The sequence below is a fragment of the Aythya fuligula genome, chromosome 7, assembly GCF_009819795.1.
Source record: "Aythya fuligula isolate bAytFul2 chromosome 7, bAytFul2.pri, whole genome shotgun sequence".
Taxonomy (NCBI): domain Eukaryota; kingdom Metazoa; phylum Chordata; class Aves; order Anseriformes; family Anatidae; genus Aythya; species Aythya fuligula.
In genome coordinates this window covers 31,402,734-31,413,675 of record NC_045565.1, presented here as the reverse complement: position 1 = coordinate 31,413,675, position 10,942 = coordinate 31,402,734, and the positions used below count along the sequence as shown (strand labels likewise).

At 41.0% G+C, this 10,942-nt stretch overlaps 1 protein-coding gene across 1 annotated transcript; it reads left to right on the top strand.

Annotated features, from left to right (window-relative positions):
- Positions 1–744: 744 nt before the first annotated feature.
- On the top strand, positions 745–9,251 carry PRLHR (prolactin releasing hormone receptor). Its single transcript, XM_032191239.1, has 2 exons — positions 745–786; positions 8,190–9,251. The coding sequence occupies exons 1-2, from the start codon at positions 745–747 to the stop codon at positions 9,249–9,251; spliced, it is 1,104 nt and encodes a 367-aa protein (XP_032047130.1).
- Positions 9,252–10,942: the final 1,691 nt, after the last annotated feature.

The following is a 10,942-nucleotide window of genomic DNA, read 5'->3' as shown; positions in this document are numbered from 1 at the left end:
GAGCTTTGTCATTCTACTCTAGTGAGGATATGGATCTTATGATTCACAACTGCTAGGAATGAAACTTGATCCATTAGTTATTTTGAAGTGACAGTGATCTATTGCAAGTGTTTACCAAAGTCTACAGAACATAAAATTCAAAGATAAAGTGGCCACATGCTTTTGTTAATGAATATGGAATCAACACTCATAAAGTAGTGATGTTCAACCACATAATGAAACAGAGACTGAGCCCAAAGTAAAATATCACAGAGCAGAGCCGTTACAACAAAGGAGAAGCCATGGAAACCTCATTTGCTATCATTTGCCAATGTCAGATGGTGGTCACAACCAAACTTGAAATCACTGACCATGGACATCAGACACTTAGAAATACTTGCTAAGTAAAATAGATTTATTCTGTAGAATAAAAATGCCTGTGGAAGAATGGATAAATTCTGGGGTAGATATTTATTGCAGACATTGCATATTCAAGTGTTCTAATTAATGTTAATTCATTCAATGGATTCAGTTGAAAACAAGTGTTGATAAAATTAGAGCTAAATTGTGACTTTTTATTCTGTTTGTGTACTTGACAAAGCCCATAAAAACAAATCTTCTGACACAAATGCAGTCATAAAATGAGCAAAACAATTTTTGAAGTGGAATATTAGAGGGAAGATACTTGGAGACAAAACTGTTAATCTGATGGCAGTAAGGTAATGGGTGTGATAGTATCCATGAGCAATAATAGGGCTTACTATCATGAACTGTGGAACTCTACACATGAGGCTAGATTTCTGTTTGGTAAGTTTCACTAAATAGTGGAAGAGTATCTAAAGTCAAAGATGAAAGAAATGGGCTGAAAGGACTTGCAGTAAAGGAAATCTGACAGACTGATTTCCAACTTGTATTTGACAAAAAGATGAGGAAAGGGTAACAGCTAGAGAGAAATATTCTAAAGCAAACATGTTAAAGAAAAGAGCAGGAGAAAATCCAGGTGATATTGAGATCTGCAGCAAAATTCACATTGATTTTCATGAGGAGAGTATCTCAAGTCAGAAGTATAGCCATTTATAACCATTGCTTCATGTGTCAGAATAGGATGAAAGAATAAGCAATAGAAGTGATGTGTGTAGGTAAGTCATGGCAGCAGGAGCCACCTTGAAATGAATATTCACCTTCTATATTCCTCTAATTTCCTCCATATCGATTCCTTCCTTTTGCTTCATGTTTTACTTCATCTAATGATGGATGTCTTCAATGATTGCTGAGTGCAACAGAGAAAATAAGCAGATGTTGAGTCATATTTAAAATGGATACAATGCACAAACAGACAGTGAAAGAATAATTCTGGTAGCAAACATAGATCTGCGCATTTGGAGAGGAGTTTACCATAAACCAGCCAGACTGTCAGTATCCTGGAAAATGTTCTATTTTCCTTTTAATTTATTTTGAAATATTGCCTCTTCACTGTAAATGGGACTGTGCTGGAAACATACAGAAGGCTTCATTAAAAGAGTCCTTATTTATTTATTACTCCTGACTATGTAGTTTATTAAAGTCCAATCTCTCTTTTCCCCCTTTTCTTCATACTTGAGTTTGCATGAATGAGCACAACAATGCATTTCCAAATACTGTTCTTATCTCTGTAAAGTGTTATTATGTAAACTATAATCAAACTAGATGACAGTCCTCCAGACACACCTCAAGTCTTAAGAGCTTTCAAAGCTCCAGGGCAGATTGTTGCTAGTGGGATAGTTAATTAAATGGAAGTTGGATTTTATTACTTTATACAGACAACTGAAAACAGGTGGAATGATGTTAGTCCTCTGGGTTTTATTCCATTTCTGTTTGACAAATATTAATTGAACTCACTACCCCATGAAAACAGCAAGTTTACTTACAGTAAAATGGTTACTACAGAACATTTGATAACATTTTATGCCTTCTATTTCTGCTTATTACTCATAACCAGGGTAGATGGGCACTTTGGGATATCTCAAGAAGTAGGCAATGTTTTTTCCATCTTTGGCTTTTTTTTTTGGGATGCATCTTTTATTTTATATATATATATATATATATATATATATTCATGATAAGGCAAGGCATAATGGATTTAAACTAAAGGAAGGTAAGAAGGTGTATATCAGATGTTAGACAGAGATTCTTGACTATGAGGGTGGTGAGACACTGGCACAGGCTGCCCAGAGAATCTGTGGCTGCCCCATCCCTGGAGGTGTTCAAGGCCAGGCTGGTTGGAGCTTTGAGCAACCTGGTGTGGTGAGAGGTGTCCCTGCAGAGGGGTTGGATTATCTTAAAGGTCCCTTCCAACCCAAACCAGTCTATGTTTCCATGAATTTTGGCCTGTCCATTTTTCACAGCTTTCATGGAGAGTTTTTGTTGGCAAAGTAAATTTCACAAGTAGCAAGAGAAATCCCAGGTGCAGGGGGATTTTCTGAGTCCTTTCAGCTGCTCTGTGGGCAGATTTGCTTTGTCACATGGTGGGGACAGAGTACTCTGAAGCAGTGTGGTGTGGTGAGGTGTGGTGTGGGTTCTGTCCATGGTCCTACTGAGCACCAGGCCTGAGCTGTTGGCTTTTCTTGGCAGCCCTCTGCTCTGCCAGGCCCCAGCTGCACGCTTGTGCCTTGAAGCATTTAGTAACCCTGGCTTCTGGCTGTTTACGTCTGCAGGGAACATTTCTACCACTAAGTTTCCCCAGGGCTCAGCGTTCAGTCTGCAGATGTTTCTGGGAGCTGATTCCCACAGTCTGTTTTAGCCTGGGGTATGTACTGATATTGCACTCTACATCCTTCCAGGGCTTGTGAGAAGAGAAGGAATGCTTGTTTGTCTGGGGATCTGATGTTGGATCCTTTGTTGGTTCCAATGCATATGCAAATCTACATCCATACATTTTCAGTTTAATCCTGCCTTGTAAGTGAGATCTTTAAGCCTTTAGATCTAAGGCATTCACATGTCTTTACCCAGGTTAGTCTTGATTTAGTCTTGATAAAGTTTATGCACGCTCTATCATGATATGTCAGCACTATTGCCTAAAATCATAGTTATAAATGGATAAAAAAAATCTCTAGCTCTGATATTTCTAAAAAAAATGTGTCAGTTCTTTTTTAGTGTTGTATATCCAGTCTATGGGAACTCTGAAGACAGAGACTGTCTCTTACTGTAGTAAGGATGCTAAAAAGATAAAGCTTTATTTCAGTAGGGTTTTTACAAGACAAGAGCAGAGAAAGAAGAGTCAGCAATTGTACTGACTGAAATACCTTGGGGCTGAAATGTTTCTATAGAGTTACTCTGCTGACCCTGCCCTTCTCCTTACTTTGTAGATCGGCTGCTCTGAACAGGTGCCAAGATCAGTAACAGTGAAAGTTCATCTGGCAAATGTTCAAGTGCTGTTCTAGTTGAGCTGCATAGGCACTAGTGCACAAATCTTCTCATCAAACAACCACAAAAAAACAAAACAAAACAAAACAAAAAAAAACACTAGAAATGTTTTAGGATTTAGTCTTTGTTGTGCCCATATGTGTGGGTGTGCTTGTGTATAAATTTTAATTTTATCTTTTTGAGATTATGAATGGAAATACTGTTAGTGGTGTTATTTTCAAGTAGAAGTGAGTGAAGTCCAAAGTCTAAAACTGTATTGATGTGTGCTGGAAAGGAATCTCCTGAAACCCAATCCCTGTGCAAACAATTATACGCATGCATGTGATTAATGGATCAAGCTTTTTGTTAAAAGCAGGTGTTTTATTCCCCATAGTACACGAATTGTTCCCAAAGCCAGAGGTTCCAAAGGGCAATTTGTTGCCCTCCCACTTAGAAGTGTTCTACTTTCCATCCTAAATTTGTTCATGGTGAATTTATTCTTACAACCATATTGTTCCTTAAAACCCTCTTTACCAGCCCTGGAGTTTACCATTCTCCTTGGTGTTTTTAAATAATGCAACATAATTCTGCTCTGGTGAATAGAGGAAGGAGCAGGAAAATTGCCCAGAGATTGCTGCAAACTAGAGGCAAATTCACCTTGAAGTCTGTCACAAAGTTACAAGTTTTTTTTTTTTTTTTTTTTTTTTCCTTGCACTTTCAAATTGATTGCCTGCTCCTTTGTATAGGCCTGCAGCAGAATTTACTCCATTCTAAACCATGGTGACAATGCTTATTATGAGATGACCCTGATTCTTACTTTTATGATAAGTTTTTCCTCTGTAATGCTATCAAACTTTCTTCCTTCCATTGACCTGTCAGTTTTCATAGTTTCTCTGTGTAATATTACAGTCATCCTCCCCATCACCTTTGGTTCCAAACCTGGTGATGCTAGCCTGCCTTTTGTGCTAACATAATCAAATGAACAGAACTCCCAGGACTGCCAACACCAAGCAAAGTTCTTGAGGAGCATGAATGGTTGCAGACTTCTGGCACAATTCCTTCATCAATGTTGCAATCATTTGCCTACCTCACAGTTCTTAGGAAACTTTTCATTTCTTCTGGTATAGCTGACAGTTCCTCATATGCCACCGCATCATATGAGTTGTGCAAGCTGAAATGCAGAAGAACTGCTACAGATCCTAAGTCAAATAAATAAATAAATAAATAAATAAATAAATAAATAAATATCAGTGTAGTAGCTCATAGATGGAAGGCTAACATGGCAAGGGCTTCCTTTAGTACCCTGTTCTGTATCCTTTCTTCTTAGGTCAAGAGCAGAAGCCCTTTTCTTTACTTAATGTGCACCTTCAAGCAAATTTTGACTTTAATTCAGGTCCTCACTTCATTCAAGTTGTTAAGCTCTTCAATTTAACTGATTTGTTTTAGCTGTTGCCTGACTTTGTCAAAGTTTGGCATCCTGAATTTGAGAAAAACAACCCCAAACCTCCAAGCCACTCAAACAAAACCCTTAACCCTTACCTGCAGGGATGATGAGGCATGAATGTACATAACGGCATTAGTGCTTTAATAGTCACAGAACAGCTAACAATGTTTCTGCTCACAATGCCTGTGCAGAGCTGGACAGGTTAGCATAAAAGATTAGGAAAGCTCAGCTGTGAAACGGTTCTGTGAAGTGTTGGTCTGGCTCTAAATATCACATTTTACATTGACGCAAGGAAGATGGGGCTTTCAATTAGACGCTAACCAGCATTCCTATGTGTGACACATTTATACACTTGGAATGTCAAAACAGTTCTAATAAGACACTAATGCAGTTTCTGTGACCTTTTCTCTTTAAATAAGAAGATTCTATGCGTGAAATAGACTTATGCTCAGTTCACGAAGGACTTTGTCATCTAATCTTGGAAATTTCAGACAAGATTAATATTTGCAATTTTAAAAGGAAAAAAGAGGATTTATTTGGGCTAAAATGCTGAAATACTTTTTCTATTCAAGACCCAAGTAAATATTCTCTTTCCATGTCTTGGCTTTAGAATACAGCTGAACTGAAGAAATTTTCTGCCTGGAGCAAAATCAAGTAGAAAATCACTAACAGAAACAGGGTGGAAACCTTCAGACAGAAGGTGTACCAGTTACTGGCTTCAGAAGTGACGAAAATACTTGTAAAGATTAGAGAAAATGCAGGAAAACTGCTTGATACAGCTTGAAATAAAGGAACTTCTAAGCTTGTGTACAAGTTTCTGTGACTTCAATATTAAGGTGACCTTGGGAGCTACTTTAGATGATACTTTGTTTGATTTTTATTCTCATACAGCAAAGCATAAACCTTTTTCACATAGGAATATAATAAGGATATTCATTGGATCTACTCCACAGCTTTTCAGAACGAAACAGGAAGATTACTTAGTTTAAAATGTGATTTTCAAATATTATGTGGGCACTGACATTATTGCAAGACTTCTTTCCTAGCATAAGCATTAACATTCCAGTAGGATGTGGGCAGTATGCAGGCTATTTACAAATGCTCTCTGTTCATTTTTCCTCTTCGGCTTATACAAGAGACCAGGTCCAAAGCCCACTGAAATCAGATAAAAGGTTCATCTTGACCTCAGTAGGATTTACATCAGTTTTCTCCCACAGTAAGTAAACCAAATGTACTTATGAGTGTTAAATTCTTTTGTGGCATTCTGCTTACAAGCAAATATAATGGTTGCATGGGATGGTGAAAACAGTGGGAATCTCCTTTTTCATCACCTCTTTGCAATCACTACTCTCAGGTCTCTCTGCTGTTCTGGGTTAGGGTATATAGAGACAAATGGGCGCTATATTCCTCTGGGTCCCCTCCAGCTCAGATATGTGAGATTGGACTCTGAAGAGGGATATAACATCCTATTTTTTGTATGGGTCATGGGTAGGTTACTATGTCCATAAAGTGAAGGATGGCACTTCTGAGCACCTCAGTTACACTCTTGCTCTTCCCTTGGGCTAGAAGTATGGCCATATTCCAGTCCACAGCATAATATAACCATAAATGCAGTGGCACAAAATCAGCACTTACTAGGTTTGAAATGCATCCATCATGTGTATTTGTGGGAGAACATCTTGGGTCTGAACAAAGGCTACAGAAGATTAACTCCTGATTTAAGATGAGGGAAAGAATTATGAATTATGAAATTTATTTATTTATTTATTTATTTATTTATTTACTTTTGTCAGTCACAGTTCCCATCAAATCAAGAGATGGATAGCCTTATAGGAAAGGACAAGTCAATATTTTCTTAGAGTAGTCTAAGAGATTAGGACATAAACTGCCCATTGAAGTTGTGTCTAAATCCCCTGAGTGTCTTGCAATGTTCTCTGCTTTGAAGAAAGAAGCTGTTAGGCTGTTCCTTTTCTTTCTCTCTCTCTCTCTCTCTCTTTTTTTTTTTTTTTTTTTTTTTTTTTTTTTTTTTAATTTCTCTAGCTGGTGTAAATAGATGCCATGGAGTCTTTCTGATTTTTTTTTTTTTTTTTTTTCATCATCAGAGGTCCAAAGTGGTTCAAATGGTGGGAAGTTAAAGGAGAACTAAGGCAACAAGTAAAAGTCTGATGTTGATGTCTGCTTAAATGTTGGTTCTCTGTGTGCCTATCCTCATTTTTTGCTTTCTAATGCCTCAACCACAGAAATTAAATATTCACTGTTTTACAGAATGGTTAGCACTTGTCTGGTATGGAGGTTTTATTGACTACAAATATACTGCAGGAGTAAAGAAACACCCCAAATATATTTGAGCAGCTGCAGTGTTAGTAACCATTTTCTGTAATTCAGTTGAGCCTTTACAGATAAGCCATTTGGATGTTAATATTTCCCTTGAGATCTTTGTATGTTTTTACTGTTAAGGATATGTAAACTCCACTGAAAATACTCACAATGGGTGAGCAAACATTTTACCAGCATCAGGAAAGAAGATCCTTTGTGCTACGTGCACCTTTCTGACCATAACTTCATTCACCAGGTACGTAGCTGAGTCCCTCTAGTGGTATAAACATTTATTTGGCTTCAGCATCTTATTAAAATTCCATTTTACGGTCACATTATAGCAGCAAATTCACAGGTAGCTGTTTGGACACTGTGAGGATCGTGGCAAAGTGGATCTAGGATTAGACACTGTGCAGGTTTGTATTAATGAATGTAAATTGATTTTCAGCTGAGAGGGGCAATTACAAATGCATTGGGAAAGGAAGGAAATTCTTGAAAGGATATTCAAGAACTAATTACTATCAGTAAGAGACACGCAAAGAGCAACGTAATACCCAGGGCAGCCAATAGGGATAAAAGCTTATACACAAATCTGTCATGACCTAGTAGTGAAGACTGTTTAAAAACACTGATCTCCACTTAGCTTGTAAATGCGCATCACCCTCTTTCTCACTCATATATTCTCTCTCTCTCTCTCTCTCTGACACACACACACGCTCCTGGATTTGCAGAAGCCAGACATCTAGGGCACTTCTTGGCATCCACAGGAAAATCATATGGGATTAAAAAAACACAGCAGTAAGTACTCCCTGCATTAAATGTTTATTAAGTGGCATGCTGTCAAGACCTAGATTTAATGGTAAATACAGGAGGACTTTAATGGAAATTGGCTGTATTTGATTTTTCTTAGGAATTGCTGAAAGCTGCCTCTCGAGGATTACAACTTCACCTTTTGCTTTTACAGATGCTTGTTTACTACCCATGTGGCAACCTCTGGACAGCCAGTAATCCATTCATTATCCAGACTGATTGAGTGTGAGAGTAGTGCAGTGGTAACTACTTCACTCAGCTGACGGCAGACGACAAAAGGAGGGAAATGATGAATTCGGACAATTTAACCTCCCGAAGCTTCCTCTCTGCAATTCATAGCAATGCCAGCAATTTATTCTCAGGGCTCCAGTTTGTTCAGTCCTTCAAGCCACTCATCATCCCCTGCTACTCCCTAGTGGTATTTATCGGTGTCATTGGGAATTACCTTCTCATTTATGTCATCTGCAAAACCAAAAAAATGCACAATGTGACCAACTTTCTGGTGGGCAACCTGGCTTTCTCCGACATGCTCATGTGTGCAACCTGCGTGCCCCTGACACTTGCATATGCCTTTGAGCCCAGAGGATGGGTGTACGGGCGTTTCATGTGCTACTTCGTTTTCCTGATGCAGCCTGTCACCGTGTTCGTGTCTGTCTTTACCTTGACTGTCATAGCTGTGGATAGGTACTACGCCATGGTACACCCCTTCCGGAGGAGGCTCACCATCCCTATCTGTGCGTACATCCTGGCTGCTATTTGGCTGCTGAGCTGCACCTTGGCTGCCCCAGCCCTGGTCCACACTTACCACGCAGAATTCCCAGAGCTGGACTTCTCCATCTGCGAGGAGTTTTGGTTCCACATGAAAAGAGACCGCTTGGCTTATGCCTACAGCACTCTCATCATCACCTATGTGCTGCCCTTGGCCGTCATCTCCCTGTCCTACCTGAGGATCTCAGTCAAGCTGAAGAACCGCGTGGTCCCAGGCAATGTCACCCAGGGCCAGGCTGAGTGGGACCGAGCAAGGAGGAGAAAGACTTTTCGCTTGCTTGTCTTAGTGGTGGCAGCCTTTGGAGTCTGCTGGCTGCCTCTGCACATCTTCAACATGATCAAGGACATAGACATCAGCTTAATTGACAAGCAGTACTTCAATTTCATCCAGCTGCTCTGCCACTGGTTTGCGATGATGTCTGCTTGTACCAATGCCTTCCTCTATGCCTGGCTCCATGACAGCTTCAGGGGGGAGCTGAAGAAAATGTTTGCCTGGAGAAAGAAGAAAATTGGACCCACTACAAACTGCATTATGGCCAGCGTGGTGCTGTAAACATGAGAGCTGGTGGGAGTGCGCTTCCTTCGTGCAGTAACACTGTAAGTCATTTCCACTTTTAATCAGTCCTGGTTCCTGATGTTTGTCCTCAAAGCTCAGTCATAGCAGGAGTTCCCCAGGTGGCTTCCCCACCAACTAAATCCCTACTGGAGAAGGAGAGGCAGAGGTCAAGTCCCCAAAATATCTTATCTCTGTGACAGGAGTTAAAGGCCAAGGAATTCTTAGCACAGACAGACCTCCTTATGTAAACTACAAGGATCCTTCCTATCTGTTTTAGATATTGCTGGCAGCGTAGATTTGGGGACACGGAGAAACAAGGATGAATAAAATACCTGGATACCTCAGGGAGGAAGTGCTTTGGGCTGAGTAAAAATTAAATCTGTGCATCTACCTGGAGTCCAGTCCCTAGCACACAATGCAGGGTAGAGGACTAGCAATAAACTTGTAACCCCGCTTGGTTAGGGCCATGATGAAGAACAGCCTCAGGCTGTATGAAGTGCCCTTCCCATGGAGCTGGCTCAGCTGCAGCCAGGAAGTGAGGTTGCTGGGGGCTGCTTCGAGCTTTGCCCTCCCTGTGCAGGGCTTTCCCCTTCCCGATGGTGTCAGTGATGTGAGGGGCGATGGCATCAGCTCACTCGCACTCTCTCAAATACCTCTGCACAAGGTTTGTGAGCTTGGTGAGCCACGCGTGGATGAGGGCTCTGCAGACATTGGAGGGGTGTGCTGTGTCTGCATGGCACCATTCCCTTCCTCACTGCCGTTTTCTCACTGCTGGCCGAGCAGAGGGAATAGCAGCCTTGGCAGCCTGGCTGCTCTTCTGCTCTCTATGGGCAGCTGCACTGGGCAGAAATTATCACTTTATGCTTTTTGAACCCAACATCGTGGTGTGATCCCAAAGTTAGTGTGTCTTGGAGCCTGCAGCACAGTCTGTAGCGACGTGAGCTGGAAACGCAGTGTGTGGTGGAAACTCCTCCAAGCAGAACATTAAGACCTGCCACCACTTCTTAGAGGGCCAACAACAGGGACATTGGAAGGTGCTCTTGCCATTGTCTCTCCTAACCCCAGCTCGCTGACCCTCCAGCCAGTTGACCATGATTCCAGCTAACAGAGCGGAGTTCATCGTAGTCATGTCAGTGCCAAAAACCTTTCTGCTCGTTCCTTCAGGAGCCGATTTTGATGTGTGGTAATGCTGCCATCAGCTTTGATCTCCAGAGACAGCCAGAGACTTTGATACTGCCTTCAGGAGCACTTCTGGGTGTGCCAGGAGACAGCGGGTGGTCGGGGCTGCTGCTGTGGAGCTGTGTGTGAGCACTGCCTGACCAGTAAAAGAAAGGCTGTCAAGTGTGGGGTGGCAAGTGCTCTCTTTTGGAGTTTTGGGGAAGAAACACTTTCCTTTGGCATTCACCTTTTGATAGAATGAGGGAGATAAAAGCTATAATCAACCTAATGACTTCCAGTCTCTTCCGCCTCTGTCTGATCTGAAAATAGGTAATAGATAAATGTAGGGGAAAATGTTCTGACAGCAGACATTTGTGCTGAAGAGGTTTCTTCCAGCCAGAACACTTGACGACATGAGAAGCTCTTTGATATTCATCCCAGATCAGCCAGAGAAGCAGCAGTTTCTTTCTGGGGGCAGTTTCAGCCCTGTTCATCCTACTGCACCTGGCCAGGCCAGAGATGTATGTGCT